This window comes from Myodes glareolus, chromosome 7, assembly GCF_982192425.1.
Source record: "Myodes glareolus chromosome 7, mMyoGla1.1, whole genome shotgun sequence".
Taxonomy (NCBI): domain Eukaryota; kingdom Metazoa; phylum Chordata; class Mammalia; order Rodentia; family Cricetidae; genus Myodes; species Myodes glareolus.
The window spans coordinates 54147515-54167814 of NC_142032.1; the positions used below are offsets into that span (position 1 = coordinate 54147515).

At 39.5% G+C, this 20300-nt stretch overlaps 1 protein-coding gene across 3 annotated transcripts in view; it reads left to right on the forward strand.

Moving 5' to 3' along the window:
• The window catches only part of LOC125415789 (solute carrier family 22 member 19-like), a 46732-nt gene extending 26770 nt beyond the window's left edge, over positions 1–19962 (forward strand). The window contains exons 6-10 of one of the 3 annotated variants that reach the window (XM_048458316.3): positions 7633–7748; positions 13952–14166; positions 15391–15499; positions 18263–18466; positions 19687–19962. In XM_048458316.3, coding sequence (XP_048314273.3) covers positions 7633–7748; positions 13952–14166; positions 15391–15499; positions 18263–18466; positions 19687–19747 — 705 coding nt within the window. In that variant the 3' untranslated portion in view covers positions 19748–19962. The remainder of the gene's footprint in view (positions 1–7632; positions 7749–13951; positions 14167–15390; positions 15500–18262; positions 18467–19686) is intronic. The other 2 variants (XM_085693589.2, XM_048458317.3) reach the window with 2 other exon arrangements.
• The last annotated feature ends 338 nt before the right edge of the window (positions 19963–20300 follow it).

The following is a 20300-nucleotide window of genomic DNA, read 5'->3' on the forward strand; positions in this document are numbered from 1 at the left end:
TTTTGTGTTTGAGTGGAATGTTCTATAGATGTCTGTTAATTCCATTTGAGTCATGACATCTGTTAGTTCTCTTATTTCTGGGTTAAGTTTCTGTCTGGTTGACATGTCTATTGTGGAGAGTGGGGTGTTGAAGTCTCCTACTATTACTGTGTGGGATTTTATGTACAATTTAAGCTTTAGTAATGTTTCTTTTACATTTGTGGATGCTCTTGTATTTGAGACATAGACACTCAGTATTAAGAGTTCATCTTGATGGGTTGTTCCTGTTATAAGTATAAAGTGTCCTTCTCTATCTCTTCTGATTGACGTTAGTTTGAAGTCTGTTTTGTTAGATATTAGGAACCTAAGAAACCTGCTTGTTTCTTAGGTCCATTTGATTGGAAAATCTTTTCCCAACCCTTTACTCTGACGCAATGTCTTTCTTTGAAGTTGATGCATGTTTCTTATATATAGTAGAAGGAGGTATCTTGATTTCATATCTATTCTTTAAGCCTGTGTCTTTTTATATGTGAATTGAGTCCATTGATATTAAGAGATTTTTAATGAACAATGATTGATTGTTCATCCCTGTTATTTTTCGGTTTTAGTGTTTGTGTATTTCCCTTCTTTGGTTTTTGGTGGTGTGAGATTATCTGTTGCCTGTGTTTTTGTGGCGGCAGTTAGCTTCTTCAGACTGGAGTTTTTCTTCTAGTACCTTCTGTAGGACTGGATTTGTGGAGAGGTATTATTTAAACTTGGTTTTGTCATAGAATATCTTGTTTTCTCCAATTATAGTGATTGAATGCTTTTCTGGGTATAGTAGTCTGGGCTTGCATCCATGGCCTTTTAGTGTCTGCAGCACATCTGTCCAGAACTTTCTGGCTTTCCTGGTTTCCACTGAGAAATCGGGTGTAATTATGATAGGTCTGCCTTTATATGATACTTGTCCTTTTTCCTTTTCAGCTCTTAATATTTTTTCTTTATTCTTTATGTTTTGCATTTTAATGTAGGGCCATATATTATACAGGCCCATATGTCTACATTGTATGGAGGCCAGACTCTCAGGCCATAGTTTGCACCTGGCCACCCAGAAGGGGGGTCACCTAGCCTTTGCAGACAAACTGTCGCCATCCCTAACAAAGGGACAGAATATGCTAATGCTGTTCTGCTCCTTCTTTGTAATTTGGAGGATGCCTGGGATAGAGATGCTAATTCAGCCTAGGAGACAGACCTGGCATACAGAGTAGGAAGATAGGAAGATGTGACAGAGCAGGCATAGAGAGGTGTGGATGTGACCTTAGACATTCACCTGGTTACCTAGGAAACAGAACGCTAATGAATTTCCCCCTCAGTTTTTGTTTTGGTATAAAAGCTGTTTGGAGAATAAATGCTGGGAGAATTTTTCAGGATGTGAACTCAGGACTTCATGAGGGATCACTGAGAATCTCCTTCCCGATAAAGCTCTGTGAGCTGTGTCTTTATTCACAGGCCTCCCTGCTGGTCTAAGAGATAATTTATGTTGGGGATGGACCCCAACATTTTGATTCTTATTTGGTGAGGGGACTTTTTTTTTGATCCTGTCTATTTGATGGTCTTTAAGCTTCTTGTATCTTCATAGGAATACTTTCTTTAGGTTGGGAAAGTTTTATTCTTTTATGATTTTATTGAATATGTTTTCTATGCCTTTGAGCTAGGTTTCTTCTTCTTCTTCTTCTTCTTCTTCTTCTTCTTCTTCTTCTTCTTCTTCTTCTTCTTCTTCTTCTTCTTCTTCTTCTTCTTCTCCTCCTCCTCCTCCTCCTCTTCCTCCTCCTCCTACTTCTTCTTTTATCCCTATTATTCTTAGGTTTAGGTTTGGTCTTTTCATGCTGTCCCAGATTTGCTGGATGTTCTGTGTTAAGAATTTGTTGAATTTAATGTTTTCTTTGACCAATGAATCGCTTTCCTCTATATTATCTCCAACATCTGAGATTTTTCTCTTCTATCTCTTGTATTCTGCCAGTTATACTTGCCTCTGTAGTTTCCATTCATTTATCAAGGTTTTCCATTTCCAAAATTCCCTTGGTTTGTATTTTCTTTGTTGTCTCTATTTTAATCTTTACGTCTGAAACTGTTTAAATGGTTTGCTTCACCTGTTTGATTGTTTTTTTTTTCTTTAGAGATTTATTGATTTCTTTCAATTTTTGTTTTTCTTTTCCTCTATTTCTTTAAGGGAATTTTTCATTTTCTCTTTAAAGGTCCCATCATCCTCATAAAGTTACATGTAACATGAGGGCCGGCTCGTTGGGGTTTCCATCCCGCCCGGTACCCCACAACCGGCAAGTCCCAGAGAATCAATCACACAGAGATCTCTATAAGTTATAAAGCTGATTGGCCCATTAGGTCAGGCTACTCATTAGTTCTTACGACTTATCTTAACCCATTATCCTTATCTACGTTAGCCATATGGCTTGGTACCTTTTTCAGCTATCAGCTCACATGTTGCGTTTTCGGTGGTCTGGGCAGGATTGGAGGAGGAAGCTTCCTGCTTCCCAGAATACTCCCATTCTCTTTGCCCCACCTCTACTTCCTGTCTGGTTTTCCCACCTATACTTCCTGCCTGGCCAATCAGCATTTATTTGAAATATGATTAACAGAATACAGACAATTCTTCCACACCAGTTACATTCAAAATTGTTTTCTTCTTCTGGGTTAGGATGATCAAATCTTCCTGTTGTAAGACCACTGGGTTCTGGTGTCACCATGTTGTTGAATGAATTCTTGCATTAGAGCCTACCCATCTCTTCTGCTAATTGGTGCAAGCAGTGTCCTTGCCTCTTGGTCTAATTCTTGCAGTTGCTGTCTGTATCTTTGGGAAATGTTCTTGGTCTGTTCTGTACTGTTGCTGTCTATGTCTCAGGGAGCTGCTGAGGTTTCCCTTGGCCTGCTCTCTCGGTCCACTCTCTTGTCCTTCCCTCGTAATTCACTCTCTTGGTCCACTCTGTGTCACCATAGCTTGTGCTTCAGAGTTCCTCTCTTGGTCCTCTTTGTTTAGTTGCAGCCTGTGTTACAGAATTCCTCTGAGGTCTCAGGAAATAGGAAGGTTTGGGGGTGGAGTGGGTCTTGTAGCTTACAAGGTCTAATCAATGGGATGGGGTGTTGGAGCAGCCTACCTGCCAGAAGCTTGCCCGCTGGCTGGCTAGAGAAGCTGAGATAGGCAGGGTTTTTCCCCTGGCAAGGAGGACCTAGAAAGTGGAGTGCCCCACTTGGTGCGTGGTCATTCACCTCTTGGTCCTCTCTGTGTAGTTGCAGCCTGTTTTTCTATGGATTGATTTTTAACTCAGCGAGCAGCTTTTTTTTTCTCCCAGCATGCACAGAGGATATCAGGTAACTAGGCAACCTGTGTAAACAGTCAGGGGGAAGTTAATGGCTCTTGATCTGATAATACATTCACCAGACACTGCGATTTTTATGGACCTAGGTCTGGAGTTTATACTTATTGCTCTAAGCGGTAGAAACAAAGAGGAGACCCAGGCTTCTAAATTATCAGTTCCAGAGTATGCTGTTATCAGTTGTTCTGTGTTCAGTTGTGTGCATTGTGGGTCTTTCTCTGGGTTGCAGTTGATTATCCCTTCTGCTGTGCTTGAGAGTAAAACACAAACAGTAAGTTTCCTGAACTAAAATCACCAGTAAACTGAGGTGAAGGTGAGTGTAAGGAGGTAGGTTTTTTTAAATTTTTTTATTTTTTTTTATTTTTTTATTTTTTATTTTTTAGTGAGATAAAACCAGGGCAGCTTATTCTTCTATCTGAGCAGCTTTGGACAAGTAGTAATTCTATGTCATTGGATATCTGAGAAAATCTTAAATGAGATGCTCTTGCCTGGACCCTAAACACTGACCAAATGCCTGCTGATTGCAATAATTGCAGGAAGACAGATCTCTGTTTTTACCTAGGAGAGAGGAACAAAAGTCTGAAAATGGGAAACTGTTTTCACATATAGCTAGAGAAATGTGAGCAGTAAGCTCCAAAAGCATAGGGAATCAGTTCTGAACTATGGGAATTAATTCCCAAATATGTAGCAGAAGGGGAGTCAGCTACTGTGAAAATCTACAGCAAAAATAAACCACTTTATTCATAAAACAATAATGCCAAAAACCTTGCCTTTTGGTTTAAAACCTTCACCAAAAGCCCCTGGTTTTGATGAGTCCTTGTGAAAAGAAGACTGACCAATTACTGTATAATGTTGTGGCTTGTACTACATTCTCATTCAGATTACCACACTTCCCCTCCAAGGTCTATAAAGTGCACAGCTGTGGTTTTCACTAAGGTTTGATGTACCAGATAGGAGTTCTCTCCTGTGGTACAGGCCTCAACTCCAATCAGATTGGCTTGTTATCTCCATGGCAGTGATACCAGCATTGTACAGTCAGACATACCCTCCCTGGCATGTTATAGTATGGCGCAAGTATTGTTGATGAAAGTTGTGCAAAGACTTGCATAGCACTTCCAGTCCTGTGAAAACTCTCCTTTGGGGAAAGAGTTTCAAGCTTAACTTTAGCTTGATTTATCTATATCCTGGTGGCAAAGCATGTGGTCTATTTAGTAATATATTCTTACTGGTAGTTCTGGTAGGAAACTATAAGCAATGGTATGGTCAACTTGACAAGACCTAGAATCTCCTAGGATACAAGTCTTCAGGCATACCTGTGAGGGTATTTATGTTTGGTTTCTGAACACAGCTCTGAAGGATCATCTCGATTAGGATGAACAATGAAGCCCACCTTTAAAAGGGCATCATCATCATCATCCCGTGGGTTTGTGTTCTGGACATGATTAAAAGAAGGAAGCTAGTAAAGTATATTGAAACATTTATCTAATTATTCTTTATCAATAAAAAATCAGGAGTCAGGTATTGGGGTAAGGATCTAAATGATAAGAGAAGTGGCGGAGAATACACTAGTGACCTCCTGTCTCTTCTGTTCCTCCATTTAAAAAGCCTGAGATCCTTTCTCAGCCCTGCCTCACTACTTCCTGTCTCCTATCTGTCCTCAGTCCTCCAGAACTTCTATGGTTAATTTTGATCACATAGTGGTTAGCTCTGCTCTCTGACTCAAAGCAAACTTTACTGTCAGAATGAAATCAAAATGTCACAAATAGTATATTAGTTACTTTCTGTTGCTTTGATAAAATAGTTTATTTGATTTATGGTTCCAGAGGTCTAGTCCATAATGATGGGGCAGGCACGGTAGCAAACACACATAGCAGCAGGAAGCAGAGAATGAAGTGGAAGTGGGGTGGGGTTATAAACTTCTAAAACATACCCTCAGTGATATACTTCCTCCAGCAAGAATCTACCTCCAAGGGCTCCATATCATCCCCAAATAGCATTATCTGGGGACCAAGTGTTCAGCTATATGAGTCTATCATGGACATTTCTAGTCAAAATCACCACAGTCTATTCTCTGAACCTCATGGGTTCATGGCCATATCATAATGTAAAATTTATTTAGCCTAACTTGAAAAGTCCCCTTAGTTATTCACAGTCTTGAAAATTGTTTGAAAGTTCAAAGGACAAACACAAGAAAATCTCTTATCTATGATCCCCTATTAAAAAAAATCAGATCAAGTTACAAAGTTTTAATATAATGACACATAATGTACATTCCCAGTTCAAATGGGAGGAATGGGAACATAGCAAAGAAACACTGGACCAAGCGAGACCAGCATCCAGCAGGACAAACACCAAATCCTGTCTACGTCCAGTGTCTAGATATTTAATTTCAAAGGATATAGATTGGTCTTATGATTTAAACTTGCCACCTGCAACATACATCTCTTTTAGGTTTGTTTAACTCCCTGTGTTCAGCTCTCCTTGGCAGATGTCTCATGGCCCTGGCCCTGGCCATATCTTGGGATTTCCACTTTTCTTTTACTTTATGCAAAGGACTCTGAAGTCCTCCCATACTCTAAGAAACTTCTTATGGTGACTCTAGAACTGACACACATTGCTGGCCCCACTGGCTCTCTGAAACCACAGAGGAAGAATCTATGACCTCCTCATTCTTGTATTTTTTAATGGCTCCAAAGCCAGCTCTATGTGTATGATATTGCCAAGTTTGGCTGTGCCAGTTTGGGATGTACCCTGGCCTACTTTGACTACAGCAGCTTTTTATGTTGAAACAAGTGCAATTTCTCTTAGTCCTTCTCCTTTCACAAGCTGGAAGCTCAACTGTGGGGTCTTGCTCTTCAGCACATTTCCCACTGTTCAAAAAAGAGCAAGAAGAGTTTCTTCAATGGCTCCAAACTCCTTAACAATTATAGCCTTTTTTTTTTTAAAAAACACATGCTTTGGTTGCAAAACATCCTAGCGATCTTTTACTTTTTCTCTGCAAACTTTACATTTTGCTTTTCTTTTTGCTCCATTTGCATAAGAGTTTTCAGTAATAAAAATCACATGGCAGACTCAATATTCTATTTTGAAACATTCTTTGCTAAAGAAATTAGTCCATTGCTTGTTAATTTAATTCAGTGGTTCTCAACTTTCCTAATTCTGTGTCTTTTATTACAGTTTTTCATGTTGTGGTGAACATAAGACTATTTTTGTTGATATTTCATAACTGTAATTTTGCTACTGTTATGAATCAAATGTAAATATTTGATGGTCTTAGATGACCCCAGTGAAAAGATTATTTGAATTTCAAAGGGGCCATGACCCAGTGATTTAGTCTCATGCAAATTCTCAGGATATGGTCAGAAAACAGCCATATTCTTTGCCAAAATATCATATAAGAGGTCTGTATGCTCAGCTGCTAATATTGTTCTCCTCTGAAACCTTGTGAGTTGGGTCTCCAGCCATCTGCACTACTCTCAGCACTGCTGTCTTCCAGACTCCTGTTAGGACGACCTGGTAAGAGCTCTGTTTACAGCAGTAGTAGTTATTTTAGTCCAGAGCTCCAAAGTCTTCAACATTCCTCCAAAGAACAACATGGTCAGATTCCTTATAGCAACAACCTATGCTCTGGTGTCTCCTGTACTAGTTACTTTTCTGTTGTTGTGATAAAAATATCATGACAAAAGAAACTTATAGAAGTTTACCTGAGCTTACAGATCCAAAGGAAATGCATAATGGTAGAGGAGGCTTGGCAGCAGAGAGCTGGAGCAGGAAGCTGAGAGCTGGAGCAGGAAGCTGAGAGACTGTATCTTTAACTGCAAGCAAAAATCAGAGTGTGCCAACTGGAAGAAGGGTGAGGCTGTGCATTCTCAAAGCCCTTCCACCTTCTGAATAGTGCCACTGACTGGGTATCAAGTGTTCAAATACTTGAACCTATGGGGAACATTTCTCTTTCAAAACACTATAGACCATAGTCTAAGTGAGTCTTCACTTGTTTTTTTCTTCCTGATCTGTGTCTCTGATGTACACCCTACCTTCAGTGTTCCGAATCTATCTATACTTCCCTTCTTAATATACCTTACTGCAGAAGTCACTTGAATTTCTTTTATATGTTTTGGGTTCACATTTCTCACAACTTTTATAGCTGATCCTGCTTCTTTGATGTTTGTGTTTGTCACTAGACAGAAACAACAACAATTGATCTAGTTCCCTGCAGGTGCCCAGTATACCCACAGTGTTCATCATTTTGTGACAATTAAACAGTTCATTTATGTTGTTGTTGAAGGTTGTGAGAACCACTATGAAGGAGGAGCTGGAGGCCTCACAGACAAAATCTTCTCTGTGGGACTTGTTCCGTACACCCATCCTACGCAAGCGAATATGTCTCCTGTCCTTTGTGAGGTAGGCTTTACATAGTGCCTATTAAACTAATTTGAAGATAAATTTCTCACTGATCTATTTGGAGATAAAGATGAGAAATTTCTGGAGCTGGAGGTAGTCAAAGCATTTTGAACATGAACATGGGCTAATTGTGCAGTGAGGAGTGTGTTCATCCAAACACCTATTGAATTTAGCACTAGAGATTGATGCTGAGAACTTCAGTCATGGTGCAAACTTGGTCCCTGAGTATGTTTATTTGTCTGTTTCAATTTCAAAATAGATAAAAATCTCAAAATTAAGGCGCACACATGAAAACATCTCAGTGAATACATACAATTATATTACCCTCAACCAGCTCAAGATACAATGAAAATTCTAAAACTTTGGAAGGACTCATTATGTATCCCACAAAGTCTACTACACCTTCAAAAATTCAGTAGCAATAATATATTCCTATCATCATACAATGATTTTATTATAAGTACAAAATTATAATTTGCAATAAATATTCCAGAGAACAGATTATAAGCATGCACAGAAAAACTAACAAGCACAGCCATTCTCTGTGGAGAGAAAGAATAGTTTAATAAAAAATTCTTGTCCAGCTGCTTTGGACAGAAGACAGAAGCAGCTGCAAAAGCTTGTTTTTTTACGGGGTGATGGTAAAAGGAGGCTGCTCAGGTGGTTAGCTAGGGAAACCAGGTGGTTAGCTTGGGGATTCTGTCAGACAGATGAAGTGCTGAAAGTTTTGGTCATATAGCTTTTACAGCTTTTAAAGGCTTTTGAGAAACACTTCAGGTTTCTGTTTCCTAGCAAGCCCCAGCACAGATGGGAGTCAAGTCACTGCCATCAGCGCTGCTACTTTGGAGCCTGCTTTGGGGATCTAATGTTCCAGCCTTTTGTCAATGATAAAGCATGATTGTCCTCTGACTACTTCCAGTTGAGTAGGGACATTGGCAAAGTGGTTCTGGAATGTTGGGCCAAAGCAAGGGGTCAAAACAAGCAGGTCATGGTATGAGACCAGAGGGAATTCTGTCCGAAGTATCTGGTTCACAGAGCAATGGGTCTGTTAATTCATCCTTTCCTGAAAAATAATCTGAAGAGACGGGGGGCAATTGTTACTATGACTAGGATAGAGGTCTAAGGGCTGAGGAGAGGCACAAGGCAAGAGCTCAAAGGAAAATGCAGTGATAGTCCTGCATTGGAGTCTGTTCCCAGAGGTGCAGGTTTGTGTGTCAATTCATATAGATTCTTTTTAATTTTATTTACTCTCCTTCTCTGTCCTATCCCAAGTTTGACCATCCTGATCCTTCATGTTCCCATCCCTTTGTCCCCTCCCCTCTACACCACCCCTAGTTTACCCAGAGCATCTCATCTATTTCATTTTCCCAGGGAGATCCATGCATCCCTCTTAGGGTCTTCCTTGTTACCTAGTTTCTCTGGGGTTGTGGATTGTGAGCCTGGTTATCCTTTGCTTTGAATCTAATATCCACTTATTAGTGAGTACATACCATATTTGTCTTTCTGGATCTGGGTTACCTCATTTAGGATGACTTTTTCTAGTTCCATTCATTTGCCTGAAAATTTCATGATGTCATTGTTTTTTTTCCACTGAGTAATACTCCATGATGTAGATGTACAACATTTTTTTTATTCATTCTTCAGTTGAGAGGCATCTAGGTTGTTTCCAGGCTCTGTCTATTATGAATAATGCTGCTATGAACATAGTTGAGCAAATGTCCTTACAGTGTGATTGAGCATACTTTGGGTATATACCCAAGAGGTTCTTAATACTCTTGTTTACCAGGTTGGTTTACATAACAGAATTTTTCTTTATTGAAGAAGAGACAAATGCTTCCTTTCTCAGCAGTCAACAAGTCAAAGGTCCTCTGGTTTTGCAGAGTCACTGAAGCTAGAGAGGTGAGCTGGTTCGGAGCAATAGCAGAGCCAAGATTGATTTCTGGATAGAATTTGCCAGTTGGGTAGAACTCTGCTGGGATAGGTAGAAACTATGGCTAGAAGATAAGGCTAAGGAGCTTACAGGGATCTTAGATATACATTTGAAACTTTCAGTTCTGTCACATAGTCTTGGTGGTTGGGAGGGTGAAAAGGAACCTCAAGACCAGGGGAAGGAAAGGACCCACCCCCAACAGCAGGAGAGCTTAAGTTGTTCACTGACAGGAGTGCTTATCGGACAAGGGATCTGGAGCAGGTTTGAGCTGTGGCAGATGGAGCAAGTCATAATTCCCTGAAGCTTACATGGGTGTTGACGGGAAGAGGTCGTCAGTACCACTGCCTGTTTTCTTCTGTACTGGAATCCTTGCTGTGGAGAAAGTGGTTAATACGTGTCTGCAAACAACTTAAGCAGGTGCGCTCCTTTGAGTCATAGCAAAAATAAAGCCTGAAGTATTACCAACATAAACATGAATATTCATCTGTAATAAGAGAAAATCTTCCTGGCAGAAAAGAGAACGAAGAGAAGAGAGAACTTGAGGGCCTAGAAGAGGGCTCTAGGACAGAAACACGGTCGCTCTTTCTTCTGGACTGTTGCCCTCACATTACCACAGGAAAGGGACTGGGTAGACATGGGTTGGACAGAGTTGTCTCCAGCACAAGGAGAAGCACTTTTTAAAAATCAATTAAATTTTTTAAAATTTATTTTACATCTTGACCACAGCTTCCCTTCTCCCCTCCTCACATTCCCTCCATTCACTTCCCCTCTAGCCCCTCTCCAACTCTCTTCCACCTCTGTTTAGAAAGGGGCAGGTCTCACATAGGTGCCAACAAAGCATGGCATATCAAGTTGAAGTAGGACTAAGCTCTTTTTTTGTATTAAGGCTGGGAAAGGCAACCCAGCATAGGAACAGGTTCCCAAAAGCCAGCTGAAGCATTAAGAATGGCCCCACTCCCACTGCTGGGAGTTCCACAGGTAGACCAAGCCATGCAGCCATCACACATATGCAGAGTGCCTAGGCTGGTCCCATGCAAGCTCCCTAGCTGTTGGTCCACAGTCTGTGAGCTCCTAAGAGCAGGTCAGTTGCTTCTGTGGGTTCCCTTGTGATGACCTTGACCCTCCTTTCTCTTACAATTCTCCATCCCTCTCCTCAACAGGATTCCCCAGGTTTGGCTCAGGGCTTGCATCTGCTTCCATCAGTTACTGGACAAAGGCTCTCCAATGGTGATTTGGGTAGTTACCAATCTGACTAAAGGAGATGGCTAGTTCAGGCTACCTATCCACTGTTGCTAGGAGTCTATGCTGGGGTCAACTTCATAGATTCATATGAATTTCTTTTGCATCAGGTTCCTACCTGATCCCTAAATGCCCCCCTTATCAGGTCATCTCTTTCATTATTCTCCCCCTCCATCCACCCCTCTACTCAGTCCTTTTAAGCTCTATATTTAGGAAAGAAAACATCTAAAGGAAGTTTAAACATTTTGAGCCTGTGACTGATAATTTTAATTATCTTAAGAAAAGGCTTTAGTTGCCAGTGCTTTCAACTGTTACCATGACTAGATTGATGTATCTTATCAGAACTCCATTGAGTAATACATTAAACATTGGATTTTCAAGTTTTGGATTTTCAAGTGTCACATGTATTATTTTAGGTCTCATTCTCACGTTCCGTAAACCACTTCTTTAGACTATTGTAACTTACATAAGCCACTTCTTTAGACTACTGTAACTTACATAGACGGTTAGTCATTTGCTATGGTTCCACGGGTGCTTGATTATTGAGAGTAGTCACTGGAAAGGCAGTATTTTTAAATCATCACTGGAGCATAAAGAAATAGTAAAAAACATTCAGCCAGTACACTATAAAAGTATCAGGAATATGAGGTTCTTTTAAAAATGAGACACATCTTTTATAAAATGTACTTTTATAAAATATCACAGTTTCTTGTATGACTCAATATATCCAAATAAACTGGGCAGTGGTGGTGCATACCTATAATCCCAGTACTCAGGAGGCACAGGCAGGTGGATCTCTGTGAGTTCAAGGCCAGCCTGGTCTACAGAGTGAGTTACAGAGCAGCTAGGGCCACACAGTGAAACCATGTTTTTGAAACAAAGCAAAACCAAAAACTATTTATCCAAATAGTTAAAGTCTAATACACTAACACGTAAGTTACTAGACATGTATCTTTAAGTTATAAGTGGTTAGGCAAATATCTTTAAATTAGATCTGGTAGCCTGAGTAGACCTTTATAACCTTAAGGAAATTATAGTTCTTAATTATCAAACATATGATATTAGTAAATCCTATTTCATATAAGCAAGAATTTTAATCCAAGTTACATATATGGTATGCTGTATAGATATTTTAGTTATCAACTAAGTTATAAAATTCAAATTAGCTTTTTTTGTTACAGATTTTTTTAAACCACACCCAATGAATTTACTAATCCTGAGATAAAGACAGTTTAAATTTTAGCAAAAGTTTCAAAGATAGTAAATAAGATCAAGGGAAAAAAGTTGGGAGAAAAATTCAGAAAGTTAAACATCCACAGTTATACTTTATCATTTGTAACCTCTATTGGAGACAGTTTGCCTCTTAGCTTTTCTCAGGCACATAGTGTCTTTTTCCTGGGCTGCTCTGTTTTCCTCTCTCTTTTTTTTTTTTCTGTTACATTCTCAGGTGGCCCGCCTGATACAGGACAGAGGCATTGGAAGAAACTTTTAAACAAACATGCTTGGGTCTAGAGCAGCCCAAATTTCAATTTCAGAGTCAGCTTATTAGTAGGGTAGAACAAATGTGACAATATTTCAGTGTCATCCAAACCCAAAAGACATTTGAGTACCTGTAAGGCTGAATCCAGGCTCAGAGGGAGGTACAACCAAAGAGAGCAAAGCAATGGCTTAGAGATAAGGGATTTTCTAGAGTGGGGAATAACAAAAGCATTGGATCATCTGCTCCTGTGGTGGCAGAACTTGTTACAATCTGTGTGAATCTGGAAGCTTGAGGCACTATCTTTCTGGCCATTGAGATAGATTTTCTAGTTTTTAGTAAAAATAAGGTAGTAAGGCCTAATGAAATCTGAAGTCTGAAGAGGGAAGGAGATTTGGGAAAGTATGCAGGAGGAGTGGCGGCATCTGGTCTAGAGTGGGAGGATTCTATGGTTGGTGAGATGATGGAGAGAGGAGAAAGGGACGGCAGAAAAGGAATTCTACCATCAAGAGCTAAAAGTAGATAGAAAATGGTTAGGAAAAGTATTTTCTTCCAAGTCCAGATACAGGCAACTGTGACTAGAAGATGTGTTAGAAGGAGGAGACCAATGACATACACAAGTGCAAGGAGATAAGGATTACAGCTCATGAGGATGCAGAAGGGAGCAGTGAGATGGTGGGGAAGGCTGGGAGGGGGTGAGTCCCTCTGGATGGAAACTCAATCCAGAGGTTGTTCCTTAGTGAATTGGAGTTTTCAAGTGAATTTGCAGATTTTGAGAGATGATTGTCCCCATCCAAGTGAAGGGTTCTAAGGGGACTATGAGAGACTACCTGGTATACAGCAAGATGTTTTGTAACAGGCTTCAGTGAGTGTGATAGAAAATCTGAAACTGTCTGAGAGAAGGGCACTTTCTCAAGTCTGTGAGAAGAAGCAGGTAGGAATTCAAGAGAAATGAGGAGAGAGACACTAGTCAAATATGATGCGTGATACAGGCAAGTGGTCTGTGCCATGGAAGAGCCCAGGTGGCAGGTTTGGTTTGGCTAAAGGAGGGAGTGGTCCCCAAAGAAGGGTACAGGTGTCTCTTTTGGATTTTGACATCAAATGTAAGCAGGCACAATGAGAAACAGCCGAACACAGTCATTTTTGGTAGATAGAAAGAACCATTTATTTAAAAAAGAAGTGTCAAACTGTCTCAGACTCTTGAGGACAGCAGTAGATGCAGAAGCTTGTTGGGTTTTATGTGGGTGGATAGGAAAGGGTGCTGCTCAGAAGATGGAACAGCCAGGTGGTTAAAATGGGAACTCTGTCAGACAGATGAGATGCTAACAGCTACAGTTAGTAGCATTCAGTCAGACTTTAGGTGCTTCCGAGAAATGCTTTAGATTTCTGTTTTCTAGCAACCCCCAGCTCAGCTGGAAACTGAACCATTGCCATCCTCACTGACACTTTGAGGACCTAGTAAAGCTATCCCTTTATATTTTAACAACTGAAGCTGACATCAACTTTGCTTTGACATAAATTCCAAACTCATGATGTAACTTTCTTTGTTCTTTACAGATTTTTGACATGGATATCTGTGTTTGGCCTGCTGGTCAACCTCCAGCACCTAAGGACTAATGTCTTCCTATTGCAGGGTCTTTTTGGTATAGTTGCCATTCCAGCCAATTTACTTGGAATGGTTTTGCTGAATCACATGGGCCGTAGAATAAGTCAGCTGTTAATCCTATCCCTGTTTGGAGTTTCCATTTTGGCCACAAAATTTGTGCCTCAAGGTGAGGAAAGAACACAGGGTGAACAAAGAAATGATCTCCTCCTGTCTCCTTAGGACTTTTAGGCCCACCTATGAAATCAGAACAAAATACAGTCTAAGGATTTGTTGTGACCAACCTGGGCATTTAGGGCATACTATTCCTTTAAGATTCTCAGAGAAGAGCCAATAGTCAGTCATGTTCGGTTTTAGTAGAGGAATGTTTATTATATTCAAATTATATGCGGAAACTGGTGCCAATCATTTCCAAGTTCTGTTAGTTCATGTAGGACCTTATATCCTGATTGAAAATGACTGCAGTATACTGTTTCCTCATCTGTCTAGCTCTGCCTCATTACTTCAGCCTTAGTAGCAATTTATTTTCTGAACTCTGTAGAGTTAGAACTTATGAGCCTAATAATATGAGATCACAGGTACCACCTTCATTTGGAAATTCTATCAAGAAAATAGACATCACTTGTATTGAAGTACATGAAAGCATGAATGAATTAAGCATCAAGACTGTTAGAACTGACTCTATTGAATGACATGGACTTATGCAATAAGCGATGCACAGGTGGTATAGCTCTCGAATTGAGAAATGCTGTCTTTTTTTGCATCACTTTTTTTGTTCTATGCAAAGTGTGACTATTATGTGACACTGACCTGCATAGAAAATGACTCTCTGAAACCTTCCTTGAGTGTTTTCCAAAGTCTGACATGTTTCCTAGCAGCAGTCCTTATTCGCGAGTCTTGAGACCTTATTTCAAACCGAACCAATCTCCAGCTTGCACGCTACTGTAGGACTTCTGTCTTTTCATGACATGATTCTGCAGTGTTGCACATCAATTGTGGGCTTAGATTTTCTGAGACTTTGAATGAGGATATAGGCCTTAGTCATTTCTCCATGTTGTCCCTACATTCTGCACGAGCAATTGCTGAGAAACTGGGTAGAGGAGATGAAAGTGAGCTCCTTTTGAACTCACCCAGTTTACTACTTCTTAAGCAAATATATAGAGATTTAAGGCATATGAATCCAGTTCTTGGAAGCTTTAATTCTCCATAAACTAGTATATGTAGTAGATAAGCTACCTTTTTCAATTTATTAGCTACTGAGGGAGTTCTGCCTCTGCACACTTCCTCTACACCATTTTACATTCCCAGTAAGGATGTTTTCCATTTGAGATTTGGGAAATACAAATCTCCACTGCTCCGATTTCATGATGGTTCTCGGTCTTCTTCTCTCTAGAAATGCAGATCGCGCGTTTGGTTTTGGCAACTCTGGGAGGCGCATTTTCTTTTGTTGCTGCTAGCAGTACTCTTGTGCATGCAAATGAGCTACTCCCCACCACAATCAGGTACAAGACTCATGGTTCACTGTCAGGGTTAGAACAAACGTTTCTTAGCTCATTCACTCTTAAATATTTTTGACATTTACCTTTAATTAATTAAATTTAATTAATTAATTGACTGGGTGTGCATGTGTGTGTACGACAGGTGTTTATGCAGGTATGTGCTTGCTACCATCTGTCCATAGAGATCAGAAGATAACTTTCAGGAATTGATTCACTTCTGGTCTCAGGGATTGAAATAAAGTCATCAGGCTTTATTGAAGGCTTTTAAGGTCCAACCTTAAAAGTCTTTGCTCAGGGTTCAAGGGACACTATAATAAGTGAAGGAACTAGTATATGAGGCCTAAGGCAAACAATCTGCTCACCACATGTAGATAACTCATGTACTCTTTATTGTCTTCTCTTTATTCTTCTGCCTCTATTCTAATTCTTCTGTCCTAATTGTCTATAATTTTTCAGTTCTAATTTTCTGTCTCAATTCTAATTCCAATTTTCAGTTACATTCTCTTCTTCTTCTTCTTCTTCTTCTTCTTCTTCTTCTTCTTCTTCTTCTTCTTCTTCTTCTTCTTCTTCTTCTCCTTCTCCTTCTCCTTCTCCTTCTCCTTCTCCTTCTCCTCCTTCTCCTTCTTCTTCTTCTTCTTCTCTTCCTTCTCCTTCTCCTCCTCCTCTCCCTCCTCCTCCTCCTTCTCCTCTTCTTCCATTTTTATTTTTCTACATTCCTTATTCTTTTACATTTCTGCAATTTCTGCCAGCTTCTCCTCCAGCTTCTGCTTCAGAATCTGCTAACTCTCTTTGTTCTACCTAGCTTATATAAGACCCACAACATCTTGAAGGCATTCATCTGAAGGTCACATACTGCTTCTTAAGTAAATGATAAGAAACAGAGTCATCCCAACAACTCATAGTGCAATAAATCTGGATAGAAAGAAAAGAGCACTTTCTTTGAGTTTATTCCCTAACTAGTGGGCTGCAAACTGCAGCTTTAAAGGGAGAAGACTTTTTTTGCTATCCTATCTATAGAGGTAGGCTTAGAGAGCTAAACTAATAAGAGATATAAGGAAATGGTGTGCTTTAACCTATACTTTGAAGTATAAAATGCATCTTAAACATTTTGTGATTAGTGATCATAAGGTCAGGCTTTCTTGGAAGGGAGATTTGTTTGTTTACAAATGGGTCTTTAGAGAGAATGCAACAGCTCAATCTGCAGGAGCAAGGGGCAGCGGAGCCCATTTAGCACTTGCCAAAGCACAATGACATTAAAAACATTTTGAATCTTAAGATATATTTTTTTTCTGTCCAGCATGTAACCCTAGACCATAGAAAGGCAGACTTGTAACTCTATTTTGGGGCTATGAAGTTTGCATTTTGAATCTAGCCCTGGCCGGTCAGAGACTCCTATTCTGTGGTATCTGAACAAAGATCATAAAACTGAGGTTAGGAATCCATGCAGAGAGTTAATTATTGTCCCTGATACTGCAATTAGGTTACTTGGTACTATTTACCTTGACTCAGCAAATCATACAGTTGTCCACATGTCCTAGTAAATAAGACTTCATTCTTTTGGTAATAGTTTATTTTAAATTCCAATTAGCAAAACACCTGGAGTGATCTAAAAGGAACTTTAAAGTTTTATATCAGTTGATAGTGTGAGGTTATTATGACTACTGGGGAAATTACAGCTGTTTTATTAGGCTGTGCTCTAGGACAACTTTTAATGGAAACTTAGAACTCTTGAGCTGGGCAGCATCTCTTTGTATTTGTTTTATTTATCAAAACTCTGTGTAGGCTAACATTATTCATACCAATTAGACAACACAGCTAAGGAAGAGCCATCTTCTTTACAATCTACAGATAAAAATGCCTAGTAGATCAGGAATGTATTTATGAGATGCACATGTATACAGATTATGGAAAGAATGTAATTGACACACAGAAAATTAAAGGCAGAAGCAACAGATATTCTGGAGTCTGTATTTCTTGCAGGCCTTGTGAGGCAAGTTTTCTCCATCAGACATTAATTTTGGTGAGTGTCACGGAGTCATGTTGTTGGCTTTTTAGTTTATTCAGCCTCATTCATTATCTTAAATAATTGATTGTGACAATAACACAAAGTATGTCCAAAGTCTCCTCAAACTCACTTTTTTTGTTAGTTACTGCTAAGTCTACTAATGTACCACTAATTAAATCTAAGATAATATTTAGAACCCAGAAAAGGCAAAAATATCTATTAATTTTTCTTTTTACTTTTTAAAAATCAGTTTTAAAAAGCTGGCATGAAGAATAATAGGCTTATTATACATTTTCACATCCACCTTGTTTTGGTTACTCTGCCACTTTTGTTCCTCAAATCCCCTTCTGCTAGTTACTTCACCCCTGTAATTACTGACCCCCTCCTTCTGTGTCACATGTATGCCATCAACCTCTTTCTCACCTAAGATATTTTCCTTTTCCCTCATTGTTCCCACTCTAGTTTCTTAGCTTTTACCCTATACTTCCACCCCATGTACACACATACACAAAAGCTAACATCTAGGATCAGCATAGCAGAGAAAACATGTAGTATTTATTTCTCTGTGTATGGTTTTATAAGTGATAAGTGAGTGTTTTAATATTGTGATCTTGAGAAAAGACACTATCAAATGGAGCAGAAATGGGAAAAACAAGATCAAAATTATCAACAACTTTTTATGCCAAAATACACTGCTGATTTTCATAAGTAATGTAAGATTCTAAATCACAGTTATTTCTGCATTCTGTTTTGTGCTCAAGGGCAACTGCTTTAGGAATCATTGGAATTTTTGGAGGTTTTGGGTCAACCCTGTCTCCTCTGTTTATGATCCTCGAGACATACTTTGACTACATACCATGGATCATCTATGGGGTCTTTCCCATCCTCGGTGGCCTTGTTGTCCTTCTTCTTCCTGAGACCAAGAATAAGCCTTTGCCCGACTCCATCCAAGATATAGAAAAGGAGTGAGTAGAACTTTGCTGTGAAACAGCTGTGTCTCCCAACCACTCTGTTCCAGGCAGGCTGGTAACTAGGTAGATTCTCTTTCTGTTTACACATGGAAGTTGTGTTTGGTATAGGAACCCTTTACATATCCATTCATACAGTGGTTTCAGATATGTCTGGAAAGTCACTAGATAGCAAAGACCAGTTCTACCTAGACGGTATTGGGAGATTCAGAGATAAATAGGGCAAGAGTATATGTCTTTTGTCCTCTCTGACCTTGTGTGAAACACATATCCTTGATGATATTTCACAAGCATCCTCAAGTACAAACATCATTTCATCTCTCATATCTAGTAAGTGCTGGAAGCTGTCTAAAACTGACAGTATCTGTATGCTTGAGTGTGCAATGGTCACTAAATTATTTAAAGGAAATTACACATAGGTCTAAAGGACCTACCACAGATGGCATATATTAGAGAGAAGGACTCTTGTTTTTTCTATGAAATTCAGATTATTTGTTTCATTAAGAATGAAAGAGTTCATGAGAGAGAAGAAGGGACTGGTTAATAAAGGAAACATAGAATGTGAAAAAATGGGCAAGATTTCAAAACTGTTAGTGCATTTCCATTACTTTCTCCCAACTAAACCTCCTTGGAGAATTTCATAATAACCAAGGTAGACCTTGTCCTAGTTGGCTTCTCTGTGACTGTGATAAAACAGGGACTAAATGTAGCTTAAGGAAAAAGGGATTTATTTTAGTTTATAAGTTAGTATCCATCACTGAGGAAAGCCAAGACAGGAGCTTGAAGAAGAAACTAACCAAGGAATATTACTTACTAGTTTGCTTCCTCTGGCTTGCTCAGATACCTTTCATATAGAGTGCAGGTTATCTGTGTAAGGATGGTACCACCCACAGTGGGCTGGGCCCTCTTATATTAATTAGCAATCAAGAAAATGCTCCAAAGGTATGCCATAGGCTAATCTGATGATGAGTCAATTCCTCAACCAAAGTTCTTTCTTCTCAGGTATGTCAAGTTGACAACCCAAACTGGAGAGGCTGCCAGGGTGATTGGCCTTTTATACACAAGGTGTATTTAAGTCATTTGTCAGAAATAATGGATGTTTTAAGGAGAAGTTGGGTGAAGGATGAGTTTTCTCTAAATAGTGCGGGGGATGTCAGTTTTCTGTGTCCTCTCAGTTTCACTGTTATATGATTTGATGTTTGCTGTATCTGTTACAGAAGGAGACTCTCCAGACAAGCAAAGCAGAAAGATGCTTTCATCAAAGTGACACAGTTTTAAGGAATTGGAATCTGAACTAGAAGCAAGATAAGAAAACTATCACTCAGATTTATGATGATCCAAGATCACTCTGAATACAGCAAACATTTTCAGCAAATAGCAATATAGTGGAAATTTGTATAAAATTTAAAATTGCCATTTTTCAGTTGATACATATATTATCCAATAGCAAAATTAAAGAAACTATAACACAGTGAAATAAACCTTCAGAGATATTTTTATTTTATGTATTTTTTAAATTAGCTCCCACTCCCTCTTCTCTTCCTGCTCCCACCTCCTTCTGCCCGTCCCAGCCCCCTATCCATTCATCAGAAAGAGTAATGCTTCCCAAGTGGAGTCAAGTCTGACATATCACTTTGAGGCAGGACCGAATTCCTCCCCTCTATGTCTAGGCTGAGCAAGGTATCCCTCCAAAAAGAATGGGTTCCAAAATGCCAGTTCAAGCACTAGGGATAAATCCTGGTCCCACTACCAATGGTCTCACAGACTGCCCAAGCCACACAACTGTCTTTCACATTCAGTGGGCCTAGTTTGGCCCTGTGTAAGTTTCCCC